This window comes from Drosophila pseudoobscura, chromosome X, assembly GCF_009870125.1.
Source record: "Drosophila pseudoobscura strain MV-25-SWS-2005 chromosome X, UCI_Dpse_MV25, whole genome shotgun sequence".
Lineage (NCBI taxonomy): Eukaryota > Metazoa > Arthropoda > Insecta > Diptera > Drosophilidae > Drosophila > Drosophila pseudoobscura.
Window position 1 is genome coordinate 48,466,684 of NC_046683.1, and position 15,251 is coordinate 48,481,934.

At 42.6% G+C, this 15,251-nt stretch overlaps 3 protein-coding genes across 5 annotated transcripts in view; 2 read left to right on the forward strand and 1 right to left on the reverse strand.

The window, feature by feature from the left end:
• Positions 1-8,337, reverse strand: part of Sema5c (Semaphorin 5c) — a 39,569-nt gene extending 31,232 nt beyond the window's left edge. The window contains exon 1 of one of the 2 annotated variants that reach the window (XM_015187476.2): positions 8,015-8,337. The gene's annotated coding sequence lies outside the window, so the exon portion shown is untranslated. The remainder of the gene's footprint in view (positions 1-8,014) is intronic. The other variant, XM_002134931.3, reaches the window with a different exon arrangement.
• A 3,648-nt stretch (positions 8,338-11,985) lies between these two features.
• Positions 11,986-13,569, forward strand: LOC6900596 (uncharacterized). Its single transcript, XM_002134933.3, has 5 exons — positions 11,986-12,373; positions 12,429-12,883; positions 12,945-13,072; positions 13,123-13,516; positions 13,554-13,569. Exons 1-4 carry the CDS (start codon positions 12,113-12,115, stop codon positions 13,500-13,502), a joined length of 1,224 nt encoding a protein of 407 aa, XP_002134969.2. The 5' UTR covers positions 11,986-12,112; the 3' UTR covers positions 13,503-13,516; positions 13,554-13,569.
• Positions 13,570-13,764: 195 nt separating this feature from the next.
• Positions 13,765-15,243, forward strand: ssp (sunspot). 2 transcript variants are annotated; one of them, XM_002134934.3, is made up of 4 exons: positions 13,765-14,145; positions 14,207-14,469; positions 14,536-14,663; positions 14,726-15,243. In XM_002134934.3, the coding sequence occupies exons 1-4, from the start codon at positions 13,807-13,809 to the stop codon at positions 15,178-15,180; spliced, it is 1,185 nt and encodes a 394-aa protein (XP_002134970.2). In that variant the 5' UTR covers positions 13,765-13,806; the 3' UTR covers positions 15,181-15,243. The 2 variants fall into 2 exon arrangements, with proteins under 2 accessions (XP_002134970.2, XP_015042963.1); XM_015187477.2 differs by having other exon boundaries at positions 14,004-14,145; positions 14,196-14,469.
• Positions 15,244-15,251: the final 8 nt, after the last annotated feature.

Genomic DNA, 15,251 nt, shown 5'->3' on the forward strand with positions numbered 1-15,251 from the left:
ATAATTTGTTTGGCTTGTTTTGTGTCAAAAATCATGGAAATACATCATCATAATAATAATGTTGTTATCAGAAGGTGCGGCATTTGCACAGACACAATATTTCTATCTCCTTATCCTTTTTTTTCCAGCTTGTTTGGTCCAATGGGAATCATTTGTCAGTCGGGCCTCGGGGAAGGCAAAGAGGAATTGAGAGAAGTCTTGTTAGGTTAATCCAAGGTTGAGGGGTCCTTGGTGTCATTCGAAACGACCGTGTCCGTTCGCTTATGGAAAGGAACAACCAGCGAATCAACGTCGGTCGCTTCATTCGACGATTGTGACGTAGTAAAGTGGGGATATGCCCCCAAAATGCCGAGCATGTGTGTAAGACCTTCAGCGTAGAGTCGGGAACTGGTTTAATTGACTCGAAGTGGATAAGTCTTGAAACAAACAAAAACAAACGTAAAAATACATATATCGGCAAATTCAGCAAAGTGTAAACTTATTTCCGACCGTCGAGCGACTGGCTTTGATTGAAAGGCAAATAAGCTGCCGGTTTCAATGAAAACACAGAGACGACCCGGCCACGGCCCCGATCCCGACCCCAACCCCAACCCCTGCCGTGGATACCTGGGATGGGCGATGCCACGATGAACGATAATGAAAATCCATTTGACGACTACGCTGACAGCAAAGAGCACAAATCATTTGCACAGACAGCAAATGCAAATCTTTGCAGATTAAAACAAAAACCAGGCGCAGAGTATAAATAAACATCGAGCGAGCCAGACACAAATACCTAAACCTGTCAAATCCGCGATATCGTCAAAGATAAGCCACGGTCCGGACCCCAGTCGCAGACCACTCGGGCGGGCAGACAGACGACTGCCAGCCAGCCAGACAGCCAGCCAGACAGCCAGCCAGCCTGCATCGCAAGCCTCTCCGGATCTCACCATCGCACCATCTCCCCGTTGAAATCCATCAGTCCCCCCGATATCTCACGCGAGTGCTGTGGCGAGTACTGTGTGAATATTTGTTTTAATTAAATGCCGATCGAGAAGCGTAATTGCGGCACATTAGGTTAACACAAAATCCAATAAAACAGCAAATCTCACAGCGAAAACCAGAAAATATATTCGATAAAATCTCTGACGTTTTATCTGCTCAAATTCGAAATCGAAGCGGACATTAATTGACTAGCCTGGGACTAGACGGGTGATTGAAGAGCGAGATGTAAAATCAATCCATCTGATAGAGCCGAATCGCTAAGAATCACAAAAGCTGAGCACCAGATATCATAGTGTCGCGGCACGGGTGCCGCTACTCCAAACATTTCGACTGGAAAAAACTGTAAATATTTATCAAATATTCTATAGAATATGTACATACTATTGAAATTTTTAGATATATGATCTATCTAAATATCAATAACAATTCGCTCATTCAACGGTATTTATTTGTATATGTATATTAGAAAACATGTATTTCTATCTGTATAAATTATAAACAAATAAAAATCAAATAAAATACTATTTAATTTGTATTCCTTCTAGCGTGGAATAAAACCTGCTGCTTTATGCTTCCAACAATCAACAATTACACACACAGACATTCATTTAATGACCTGAAAATGTTATTTTTCGTTGTTATCAGAATCAATAAAAAAAATTATAATAATTATTGCCAGAGCCGCAACAAGCAACAAAACCGAATGCACAAAGACCTTGACTTTAAACATGGCTGATCTTTTGCACAGTTTGGCCAAAAGGAATTGCCGTCCATGGGGGGGCTTGATCCGCAACGATCATGCGGTCATAAATTGGCAATTGAAGGTCTAACTTCTTAAGCCCCCATCGGCCCAGTCTCTCATTTGCCATTGTGGCGGCTTTTGTTTTCGGGGGGCAATTAGACCAGAATATTTTGTATTTTTTTTTTGTATGGTAATTACACATTTTCTGTATTTTTTGTGGCTACAACTTCAGCTCGGTTTTGTTGATTTTGGCTTGAAAACTCAGGTTCGATTCGACTTGAGCTCTGAACAAATGTCGGAAAGGTCAATGATATACCAATGCTTTGATGTCGATTTCTAAGAGGCGTTAATGAATTGTTTCTGCAGGTTTTTAACTTGCTTTTCGAGTGTAATGGAGTCTACAGTTATTTCTGAATATTCTCCACCAAAGATACTACCTATAGATACGGTCTTTTTGAAGACACAGATGATATGATCATATCTACTAGATTGCAGAGACACGATCCGATCGGATCATCGGATCTGATTCGCTCTCCTCTCGCCCACACTCTTTTTCGTCCAGTGTGCGCCCCCTGGCGGAGGGAGCGAGTTGTATGCAACGGCCAGATGGTAAAATGAAGAAAGAAAGCGATGCAACGGACTGTGTGATATGGAAACAGCTAGAATATTTGTCATTAGATGGCACAAAGACACCCTGGAATGCAGGAATATATTGTATAAGTTAGCTAAATCATAAAAATAGATATATGTCTGTACATTTAGACACCGAGTACCGGGTATCATAGTGATGCGATACGTGTGCCTCGACTAACGTCACGACTGGTTTTGAGCAAAGCTTTTAAAATAGCTATCCCCTATCCAAAGGAGAAAAACACTAAGTACTGGGGCTCCCCCCCCCCCCACACACACACACACACACACACATCATAATTCAATCCATCTAATGAACGTTTCGTGGCGCATTGACAATTAATCAAAATTTAATTAAAAAGACAAAATGCCACATTAAAGTATGCACTTTACTTTGTAGCAGTTTTTGTTGTGTTTTTGTTTTTGTTTTTATTTTTTCTTCTCTCAGGCAAAGCACAATTTATTGTGCTTGCATTTTTGCCGATGCAAATCTGTCGCCAACGTGCAAAATGCAAAATGCAAAATGGTAAATTGTTTTTACCACTAATGCCGCCGTCAACGGGCAGACAAGTACGAGTATGCACTCGTAATCGTACGAGTACTCATACAGGCACTCATACTGGCACTCACACTCGCACTCACACGGCTCTAGGCCTGGTTTTTGTTGGCTGTGTGTGGGCCGCAATTAGAGAAGAAGGTTGAATGTGTGCGGGCTTTGGGCCACTTGGAATGACATGGCAGCACTGACACCAGTCCGGTCTTTATGTAAACTTCTATGTGTCCGTTCGCCTATGGGAAACTTTTTGCAGCGAATAACTAGATCGGTGAAAGGTTACATTGAATAAAGATCCCAACTAATTGAGTAAACTGTGAGCTTCCTTCATTTGGAGAGCAAATGTTGATCGATTTCCCCCTCCCCCCAATAATATCTTTGCATGCATTCTATGCGGCATTCCGTAATTGAGCACCTGACAAAAGAATTTCTGCTTGGGCAGGCAGCACATGTTCAAACGTCGATACAAAGTGCATATCTCTGGCTTCGCAGATAGGTATTTATCTCAAGAGAGTGAGCGGTGGGGGATAGCAAACTGAAAAGGTGTCAGTCGAGATTGTGATTGCACGCAAATTGAAGAATTTCCAACGTGGGAAAACGAGTTGTCGATCGACATCGCCCCGAAATCAAGTCAAGCTGAAAAGCGTTAAAGGCTCGAACAAACAACAAGGGAACGGTTCGGAACGGATCGGAACGAGCGAAAGAGTGTGGCCTGAAAACCACACAAAAGATACCACATACCAGATACAAGATACGTACATACATACATATGTACATATATCTGAATGCAAGATATTTATCCTAGCGTCGGTACGGCTGGATCTGAGACGATTCGGATACTGTTTTTGGGGCCAATTGTTGCAATTTCCACTGATTGGCCATTTCCAGCGTCACCATTGGCAGCCATTAGGCAGGCAGCCTCTAGCTCCTCTTACCAATCTCTTACCAATCCCCATCTTCCATCCTCCTGGCCTGCAGTTAATTGTCTATAATTATGCATTAATGAATGCATCTGGCCGAGAGCACGAAATCATGTTTAAGAATTCTTGCATGAAATGTTGCATGCTCTTAGACCCGCTGTGCAGCAACACCCCACCTCGTATGCAGATCGCATTCGCCTATTGGGAATCGATAAATTCTCAAATTGCACGCTTCGATCGCATGTCGTTGATAGTGATCGCAAATCCAAATGATTTTCCGTAGTTACTCCCTAGTCTTAGTCACTGATCACAGTAGATGAGTGTGTGCTAGCCTTACTCCAAATGGGTTTGGGTTTCATTCTGTTTCATCTGTGACTGAAACGAGCACTTTTCTAATCTGCCACAGATCTGTTGTTTGACAACATACATGGCGTGTGCATGACGCACGGCAAAGTCAAAAGGTCTGCCCAAGTTGCATATATTGTATCCAAAACTCTCTAATCTCAAGCCCTCCAACTATTGCAAAAACCGACCCAAAAATTATCCCACGTTCCCAAAAAATGAGGCAAAAACAAACGGAATGATTGAACAATGAGAATTCAATAAAGAAATACACGAAATCATTAAGAAAACATCCTAGAAGACGTTTCACACATGAAAACATGTTAAAGACAACAAAATTGAAAAAAAAAGATACCCATTCACCAAAAAACAAGAAAAAAGAGTGACAAAAGTGTGACAAAATTTCTACAACAACTATTAAGAAAAATAAACCAAAAAGAAAAACTAAAAAAATGGCATAGATAGTAAAGCCAAAGCATAAGATGGTAGATAGAAATTAATCCACTTCAGAAGGCTTTCTAAAATGTAAATTAGCCTGGGGGCTGCCTCAGTCTGTGGCACCTTCTGTGGGTTTAATTGAAGGTTATCTTTATCTTAATTCAATCAAATATTTAACATTGAAAAATGTTCTCATTTTCGAACATCAAACACGATTATAAGATGTCAGCAATGTGGATATATCATCTGAGATCCCAAACTATGGAACAACTGGTTTCAACAGAAGATCCAACCGCCATCGCGTGCTGCTCTTTCCGGTCCTAAAAACAACCAAAAGATCATGAATATCAAATGAATATTTATACAGCACGCGGCTTAATTGCAACGAGTGAGTTTGCCTAGGCCTGGTTTAGGCCAAATTACGGTCGCAGTCCCCGGGTTCAGTCAACCCGGGCCAAAATAAATTCATAATTTTTTGATGAATGCCTTGCGGCTCATTAAATCAGGCAACCACCACCACACCACACCACACCACTCTTTTTTTTTCTTTTCTTTTGGCCGGTTTTATGCGGCGAGTGAGAGTGACCGTGAATATTTTTGTATGGTTTTCAGGCATTTTATTTTGTGGCTCGAATGATTAATGCTAATTAGTTGCCACATGAAGCTGTACGAGTATATGCAAATTAAAAGAAACGAAAACCGAGCAAAAAAAAAAATCTTAGTAATTAAGATGTAGTATACTTTGGGTATTTGCTGGAAAAAATGATACATAGTTTCATTTGCATGGAATCCCATTTGCTGCTAGTGGAGATTTCTGCGGTGGAGGTGCCTTCATCCATCTTCTTTGTAATCTTCTTTCTCACCAAAAAAGTCAATTTTGATTTATGTTGGCCTGCGAATTGTTAAGGTTGTTTTTTTGTCGCCATAGTTTGGAGTAAAAATGGGTTAGGATATTGGGAAATTGGGTTTAGAGATTTAGGGAAAGAGATTTTAACTCCATATTGATATTAATACTAGACACTTTTATATAGTCTCAGAAAAATTGTATACTCCCAACCAACTTAAAAATCAACTCATCTCCATGGAAATTCCTATAAACCTAACTATAACCCAGATCTTTACAAAATACATGAACTCTAATGTTTTTCTGTGCAGAAGATTTGTGTCTTAAAGCATGATTCAGATGTACACACATGCGTTGTATGTTTATAATTATCATTCTGTTGCAACATCTTCGCAATAATTTCCTAAGTGCACTTATCCGAATAATTAAGCCATCAATGTGGTGGGCAATGCCTGGACAATTGTTGTAATTAGCGAGAGTAGAAGAGGGACGGCTATACATTGTATGTGTGTATGTGCATACGAGTGTAGTATGTACCAGAGGGCATTGCCATCCTATTTGGCATTGCATAACACTCGACAATGTGCACCGTTACTTGGTTTGCTAATGAGCAGGCGAGGGGTGGAGACGGAGACGGAGACGGAGACACACAGCCAGAGGAGGTTCTTCAATAGGCAACGCACGTAAGAGCATACGAGAGATGATCGGAAACAGAAGCACGAAGACGAAGAAATGTGCATATTAAGATAAGAATGCGGAGAATGGTCAGTACAGCCCAGAGAGAGACGGAGAGAGAGCGAGAGAGAGAGCAGGGTAGAGTGTCTGCCGAAAGTGTCCGGCCGCATACAAGAGTGCCGTGCCCCAAGAATGTTTGCCAGGCATCCAACATATCGGTTCGTATGTACTTACATGCACAAGTAAGCGCAACTGGTTGCCGCCTCCCTCTCGGCCGTAGCCTCTCCTGAAGATTCATTCTAAGCTTGTCAGTCTGGTTCTGGTTTTCTTTTCTCTCGCTTTTTTCGTTCGTCGTTGTTATTTTTTGTGGCATGGCATCCATCGCCTTAAGCTCTGAAATGGGTCAATTTAGTGACAAGCGATGCGATGCGATGCGATGCTATGCCGTTCCACAAGTCTCTCTGCAGACAGTGACAAGTCTCGGGACGATTGAACTGCCCCATAGATGACATATGGCAGGCATTCGGTTGAGGATTTGCTGGCGATGGTGATGGTGATGGTGGTAGCCACACATCAGGAGCTGAGGCCATGTGGCATGAGCTTTCTCTTATCGCTGCTGCTTGGAATAGTTCCTCACTTTGGCACACAGTCTATGCCGGATGGGGAACCGAATTCCCAGATGTAACGACCCAAGAATTTTCTCTATAGAATATCCAACATCAAGTTAAGCCAGCGAAAAATTCCCTAGCTGATTATATTTGTTTACAGGAAATATATTATTCCGACTTTAAGTTCAAGTTTGCTGCACTTGAAACAAAGAAAAATGCATTCGAGGCTTGATAGCCCCCGGGGCTTGAACGAAAATTCAACTAAAGATAAAAGAAATTCGAGAATGAGACGTTTGGGGAAGTCAATGCTATGCTCGTAGGTACATTCGTATATGCATATATCGACAGATAGCTTGGGCAGATAGTGGGGAAGATAGTGATTTTACATATTTCCAGCCAGCCCAGCAACCACCCACCTCTGGGCACCGCATAGCCGTGGAGGTAAATCAATTAAGCCCGAGAATTGTGGGACAGTCGGGGGCACTGGCGGTCAGCATTGAAGTACGACCGCTGGAACTGGAACTGGTGCCTATGGCCTGGACGTGGGTGCCACTTTATTATATGGCTTACCGCATTTGAGTTATATTCGACTTGATTTTATTGCATTTCTGCTGACCGAAAACAAAAGCGAGCGATAATCAAGAGGCGGAAACTTCAAGGCGCAAATAAATTAGAGCAACATAGGGGTCGGTCTCTCAGGTCGCGGGGTCTAGTCTGGTTTCGTTTCGTTTCGTTTGGTTTGGTTTGGTTTGGCAGCTTTATCAATCGAACAATTATATCTTGTAGCTGGCGCACGGCAAAAGTACACAGCGAAGGTTTTTCAGCGCCCAAGCGGTCTCTGCACGCAAAACCAGTCACGAACAGAGAGAGCAAAATGAGAACTAACTATTGAGCCCGATCGAAGATTGGGAACAAAACGCCTAAACTTATTAATTTAACCCAATTCGGTGCTCGTGTCGCAGTTCCATGGCAAAACCAACAGAGAAAACGGACCAAGTCGATCTGGGGAAGAAAGAAATTAAGGCGAAAAGGGACCATAACAAGAAGGAGAGGCCTTGATTGGTCATCTACAATCTAGAAGCCATTTATGTACATACATATGTCCCTAAACATAGATATACATACAGATGCATATGGAGACAAGAGCCAGAACAACAAGAGCTGTTGTCTAGGTCAGGGTTTGCTGGTGCGGACAGAAAGCAGATACAACAAAGTTCTCTTAATACTATATGGATTCTCTGTTGTACAACCTTTGATTGTTTGTTAATAGACACTTACCTACAGCAAATCTCAATCAAAAGCAATTTCAGGCACAAGCACACAGATATGTTAAATAGTTTTGATTTGGGGACTTATCAAAGTTTACCAATTACGTAAAACAAACACTATTGACACCTTTCAATACGCTTTTTGTATAGATCACTACACCAAAGCGTACTAACATCTGATCTACAAGTCAAAAAAAATGGTTTTTCGCGTGGAAATTTAACAAAAAATAAACAAACCAAGGAGACGAGAAAAAGCGCCAACAGAGACGAGACGGAGCAATGACAACCGCACGCGGCCACAGAAAATCAAAGCTTAAATTTCAGACTTTAGTAAAAAGCCAAGAGCAGAGCAGAGTAAAGAGAGAGCAGAGCTTCAATCGCGTAAATGCTCTCTCTGATTGGGAGAGTCGAGTTTTCGTAGTGTGTGTGTGTATGTGTGTGTGTGGGAGTGAAAAAACCAGTTTGTTTGTGGCAAACTTGTTGCTCTCCCTCGCTCTGTCTCGAGACGAGAGATCTCTCGTATCCATCTGTGTATGTTTTATGCGTTTATGCTTTGCCAGCAACTTTTTAATTTAAAAGCCGTTGGCTGTTGCGTGTTTTCCTTTCTTCTGCTTCTGCTTCTTCTTTCTTCTGTATCTGTCTTCTGCTGCTGCAGAATCAAAACAAACGCGCTTCTTTTCGTTGGTTCTTTGTTTTTAAATACCCTGCCAGATTTTGAGTATTATAATTTTTGCCCAAATCTTCGATACACAGATCACATATCATACCGATACCGTAAAACATACATATAGTTACATATTTCAGTCATGCGTACATATGTACGTATTGTGTGTAGCTGCCAAAGGTCACAAGTCCATACTTTTTTGAGGGACAACGCAAGTGCAATCGATCGATCTAGCAAGGGTATTAGAAGCTTCGGTCTCTCTCTTTTGCTTCTCCTCTTGTCGCTCTTGTGCTTTGATTGTTCTGTTTCCTTCACGTTTTTCGTTTACGTTTCGTGTCGTTTCGTGTGTACGTCCGTCCAGGCAGGCAGCTCATTAAACTTTTTACAGCTACTGTTCCCCCCCTCCCCATGCGCACACACACACACACACACACGCACGTAATTAATTTCAATGGCCCCGAACCGTTTGGAGCACGCTCAATTGTCCCGATAAGCCAGCCCCCGCCATCGACTCGTCGACGGATCGCATTTGGGTTCGTGTTCTTAGGCGGACGGACTGTTTGGTTAATTGACTTTCGTCAAATCAAATTAGTTTCTGTGTTTCCAATCGGGAAGTTCATCGCGACTCCAATGCATTAACAGCAGCCAGCTGGTGTTCTCCTATGTGGATCTTAATTGGTTATCTACGAACTTGGCCTCTGCGGATGGAAAGGGGAAAATTTACACCTAGTGAAATGAGGTTCGGCACTCATAGAGATACAGGTAACAGACCGAAGGATCAGCATCAATAAGTGAAAAAAATCTCCTTGCTGTACATATTTCTCCAAGGACTTATTCACAATGGTGAGACTCAGAGCCCGCTTCAGCTGTCTCACATTTATGTACATACATATGTAAGTTTTTTCTTCCATTCTGGCCAACATATCTTATGTTTATCGGGCTGACTGCACTACCGACCCACGTCACGAAAGATACACAGGACCACATGATGCCACATGAGCAGCAGCAAATGCAATTGGAGAGACCAGTCCTCGTTCGACTGGGATCCGTAGGATGAACGTTTATAAGGGATATGAAACATGTCAGTCCTGACGTGGATGCGCGTCGAGGGTGCCCCAGCGCATGACAACCTGCAATCAAGCGCCAGCGGGCACGGCCCATGGATTGGGATCATCAGCATGCTGCATGCAACGAAAAAGCGTAGGCCAAGAACATACTGCGACTGCAACTGCAATAATACAGCGACATACATAAATTATGCGCCAAACAAATAAGGTCTCGCCCAGCCCTAACGGAGGCAGCCCCATAATGATGCCATGGGGCCATCATCAAGTTGTTACTGTTTCCTTGCTTCCTTGCCTTCCTTGGCAGTTGCCGCCAGTAGTTGCACAAATTCATGGTCGCCACAATTGTACAAGCTGTTTGTTTCTTCTGTTGTCTTGGCTCCCCACGACCCCAAACGGATGGCAATAAGAAACAATGCCCACAACCGCAAGAAACAATTAAGATGGCTCCACAAAACAAGGAAAGCACCGAACTGCCATTTAAAGCCATGTACACACACACACACATCCATTCCAATTGGGATTGAGGGCGAAGGAGCCACAAGAATCTCTCCAGTTACAGTATAAATATGCTTCCGTTCGAACTTAAACAATATAGAAGAATCTACATCAAAAGTTAAAATTCGTTCAAACCGTCAAACCTCTGGCCCAGCATCTGCTTCGCCACGAGCCAAAAGTCATTAACTTACTGCTGGAAAGCAGACGGTTGCAGTTCCGATTAAGTGACAGGTTAAATGCTAAGCCATAAGTTTTAGCCCCAAACAGCACGAGCCCCGAACTTTTGCAGCCGGCTAAAAGCAACAGGAGACAGAAGTGACTGGCCTGGCTCGGGGGCACCTCAAACCGGTTGCCATGCTCCCACAGGCAGCGAACGCACACCACACCAACCTCTGGTTGTCTTGCCTGATGGTTTACTTGTCCAAGCAGACGACAACGACGACGCATTTAGGTGCAACAGTTGTGGGGCGCAACCATTAGTCGTAATCTTTGGGCAATTGTCGTTGATTGTTGTCGTCCGTTGTGCCTTGGGCTGATTCCCAGCTGTCTCGGCTCGTCCCCAGGTCAAATTTGCTTGATTAGCTAAAAATGCATGCGAAATCTCCATAGAGCCTCATCAATTCATTGAGATCATCTTATATGTGTATATACATATGTACAGTAGAGGTGGAGAAACATCGATGTTTGGATGTACACCGCAGATTAGATTACATTAGGTTTGCAGTCCTTTTGGCCGTCCCACCGCCAGGAGGCGGATATACAGGCCTACCTGTCGCTTGTCGTTGAACACCAGCAGCGAGGTTATGTGAGTCATGTCCAAATGGCCCTTCGTCTTGATCAATATTCCTAGCTGCCAACCAGTATCTGACGCTTCTTGCCATCCAGTAGAGGCGTGGCGTCTCCTGGTCGAATGTAAGCCCGCCGGATGCGAGTCCGTGGGTTACTCTGTTCAGTACATGTAGCCGCGAAGCGTCTCTAGGACCAGGGAACCCTGATCCCTCCACGATATTCCCAGGAAGCCTGGACCCTCCACCCCGTTCCGCAGGATGCGGACCCTTGGCAAGGAACACAGATAATCAGGGCATTGTCGTTGTACAGCTGACTTAGCTTTATTTAGCTTCTTCGCAATCGTCTTTACCTTTTGCCTAACTGCTGTTGTAACGCAATGTTTCAGCTGGTTTCGTGGCGTCACACGCCAAAAGAGCTTGTCTATTTCAAAGGCAGTGAATCGATTTTTTTGAGATTTATGTTCTATCCAGTTTCAAACATTTTTTAAATTTTGCTGAATTTTTACAAGGCGCTAATTACGCTACAATCTTGCTAATTAGTAATATTTAATTGTTATTTGCTTTATGTCTCCTATAATTGTCGTTTCGAACAAAAACGAGGAAAAAATCGAATTGGGTTTTTTTTTGGAACACCGTTTCGCACTTGTAATTTCAAATTCAAACCGTTCTTTCAAATCAGCCACCTAGGAAGTAGCTGTAAAAAAAAGATTGGGTATGGACAACAGGCAACACGGCCCAGAAAATGCAACGCGAGCAAGGTAAACCCCACTTCTTTTGCCTAATATACCTTGGAGAAAAACATTGGCTTTTTGTCTCCAAGGCATATTGTTCGGCAAAACACGGCGAGGTGAGGTTCGTACGAGCCTTGCCATCTTCATTGGATGTTTTTGACTGTTGTCCATTCCCCTTTTTATAGCCCATTCAAAATAACTCACCCGACTCATTTTTTCGTTGCATGTATGAGTCCGGCGTGTCGTCAGCCAAACAGCTGTTCGGAATAAGTGTTGAATAACGCCATCTTTAAATTGACAACACTGCGATATGGGATTAAATATTATATTATTTCGCCACTAAATAATTGTTTCTGCGGCACTATGAACACGATACGGAGCTCCACCCCCGTACTGCGGTCCAGGACCAATGGCAGCACCGTAAGTGCCGCCTGTAACGCACACAATGCACAGAGAAATGTCGAGCGCCACCGGACGCATAGCAAAATATTTGGCGGCCGTAACAATCGCAGCCGAAATAATGAGCGAACTAAACTACCGACCAATAAAAGATCACTACCAGAAATCGAATACGAAGAGGAAATGTATGAGAATGATCCTTTGGCAGATGAACAAGACTCAGAGGTAAATCATTTTGTGTGGCATCGTGGCACAGTTTTGTATATGTTATTCCTTCCAGGCTAGGATTGTGAAGAATCCGGCTCACCTTAAATCGCCACCTGGTAAAAAACCTCTCCTTCAACTACTAATGGACGAGGACCCACTTTTTCCTATGCAAGCAGTCGAATCGAGAGATAACGAGACATCGCAAAAGTTTTACGTGCGCCTTACAGACGCGCCAAAGGATGAGTGCATTAGGCAGATTAATAGCATAAGATCTACACCAACCAAAAAAACAGAAAAACCTTACCGCCCAAGCGCATATTCGACTGCGCGGTCAAGCCAGCGCTTTATCTGGCGCTCTGAGGCGACATGTAGGCTGCTGCAATTGTGGGAGCAGCATTTGACAGAATTTCGCGGTAAAAAGAGAAATACAGTAATTTATAAAGAGATGGAAAACCAAATGCGTGATTTTGGCGCACCAAGTCATGTTGAAATTAAAGGTAAAATGGATAACCTGTCGAGGAAATATCGGTAAATACCTATACATATACATTTGATAGCAGGCATATATAAATAGTTTTTCTACCAACAGCCAGGAAGCTGAGAAACTTCGATCGACCGGAGCTCGATCCAAGTGGGTGCTTTTCCATACGATTCAAAAACTCCTGATTGGTACCAAGTCCGTCAATGTTTTTGAGGATATTATGTTCGAGAAAAATGGTAAGATAAGATTTAAAAATGATTTCATATATTCAAAGAATTTATTTCAGGATTCTCGAACAATTTAAGCAAAGATCTGGCGTCTGGCGATAATGAAATCCATTCATGGATGGATTCTCCAGCTCCCAGTTACGAAAATCATCGACAGGAAGATAACGAGTTGGACGACGAGGATACGCTTGGAAAAAATTATCTTATTGAGGAGACAGAAGGTTTTAATGACGATCAATATGAGAGAGCCACCTCCTCGCCAGATTTTCAAAGTGAATTGAACAGGAAAGAAAGTCTTTCAGATCGATTGTTAGAAATCGAGGAGGAAAAACTGTCCATAGAACGGGAGAAGCTTAAAGTTATGAAAGCGGCTGTAAAGGAACTGTCCGCATTCCATAGAGATATATTGCAGCATTTGGAGCAAAAAAACAAAAAATAAAGAGAAAGCCTATTTCAATTTGAATGATTGCCTGTTTCAAGGTCTGCTAACTCGTTTTCCAGATTGTTACGAATTGTTATAGCTGTATGACATTCGGCATTGCTGAATTTTCTGCGGAGAGAGATGAGATGAGCATGTTAGAAAAATATAGAATAAATAATAGAAAAAGATCAGCTGTGACGGGTAAGTGTTTTTTTTTCAGACTAGATTACCTTTTTCAAGGGCTGCCAGCTTGTTTCCGTTGATTATCGATAAGAACTCTTATCGATGAACGATAGAACTTATTATTGTCATTACTAGCGTTATGGCCGACCAGATGGAAACAAGCCAAATTTTTACGAGCAATCTAGAATATGCGGCTAGAACTAAAGAATCCCAGCGAGAAATAGCACAAAAAATCAAAACAGGCGAGTACAAGCTGCTGCGCAAGGATCAACGCAGCACCGTTTGGAAAGTGTACCGGGTAATCATTGACTCCGACGGTACGCCACTGAGATCGTCGTATTTTTGCACCGGATGTAATCGAGTGTTAAAATCCGGCAGTGGCAACACATCGAATCTCCGCATCCACAAGTGTCACGTCAAATATATGAGACATCTTCACAAGGACAAAGAGGAGAGACACGCCATGGAGAAACAACAGGTATGTGCCAATGAACCCACCAAAATTGGATTTAGAAAGGTTTTTTGCAGAAAATATGTAGGATGACATTCGTGATAATAAGCTGGAGTATACACAAGCGGAGATGAGGCAGCGAACGTATCGCAAAGATAATCCCACCCGACACGAATGGTGCGCCAATGGCACCAAAATGCTTCTGCAGCTGTGGGCAGTGTACATTGATGATTTGCGCGGCAAGCGCAAGAATAGCCATGTTCATAGGGAAATGGCACTGAAAATGAAACATTTCGGGGCAAGTCCTGTCGAAGTCAAAGCCAAAATGGACAATTTGACCAAGAAATATCGGTATGTTTATTGTTTCATATAGTCAACAATATGGACTGATATGTGATCTACATTTTTATTATTTAGCAAGGAGGCGAAGGATGTTCAATTATTTGGGAGGCCATCCAAGTGGGAGCATTTCTATAGACTTCAGTCACTCCTAATTGGCACCAAAGCCGTTGATCTAAGTAGCGATTTTACGTTCGACTGCAGAGGTAAGTGTGGGAGATACGATCAATCAGAGCGACAATAAATAATACTATAATAATACTCGTAGCCTCTTCAGATGACGACAAGGATGCAATGGAAAGTGCAACTGATGATATCGATGAGGCGTATGCTGAAGAGGACGAAGAGGACAATTCCCAAGATGGGCTACTCCAAGACGAAGAAGAGGAGGATGATTATATACCAGACAACATGATAGAGAATATAGAAGTCCCCTCTGTTCGACCATCTTTGGGGAAATACGCCGAGACTAGCATGGTAGAGGAAATGGAATTGCCTTCTTCAAGACCGTGTTTGGAGAACTACGAAGAGGAGCTCGATAAGCAGAACCTAACTATAGAACAAAAGTACAAAGCTAAACGGAAAAGAGAAGCTAGATTGCTGGAAATAGAAGAGGAAAAGCTGGCCATAGAGAGGGAAAAACTGAAAACGATGAAATACTTAAAGCAGGAGCTTTCATCCTTTCATAAGGACATGTTTAGGCTGCTTAACCACAACAATTAATCTGCAATTGACAAATAAGAAATGTACAAGTAACAATAAACATAATTTTTTTTTCCTAACATACATTTGTT

Bases quoted from the DNA above. Each gene is read 5' to 3' on its own strand.
- LOC6900596 (XM_002134933.3), top strand. From the start codon at position 12,113: ATGAACACGATACGGAGCTCCACCCCCGTACTGCGGTCCAGGACCAAT. The intron at 12,884-12,944 runs GTAAATACCTAT...TTCTACCAACAG, and splicing joins AACCTGTCGAGGAAATATCG to CCAGGAAGCTGAGAAACTTC. The intron at 13,073-13,122 runs GTAAGATAAGAT...AATTTATTTCAG, and splicing joins TATTATGTTCGAGAAAAATG to GATTCTCGAACAATTTAAGC.
- ssp (XM_002134934.3), top strand. From the start codon at position 13,807: ATGGCCGACCAGATGGAAACAAGCCAAATTTTTACGAGCAATCTAGAA. The intron at 14,470-14,535 runs GTATGTTTATTG...TTTATTATTTAG, and splicing joins AATTTGACCAAGAAATATCG to CAAGGAGGCGAAGGATGTTC. The intron at 14,664-14,725 runs GTAAGTGTGGGA...TAATACTCGTAG, and splicing joins TTTTACGTTCGACTGCAGAG to CCTCTTCAGATGACGACAAG.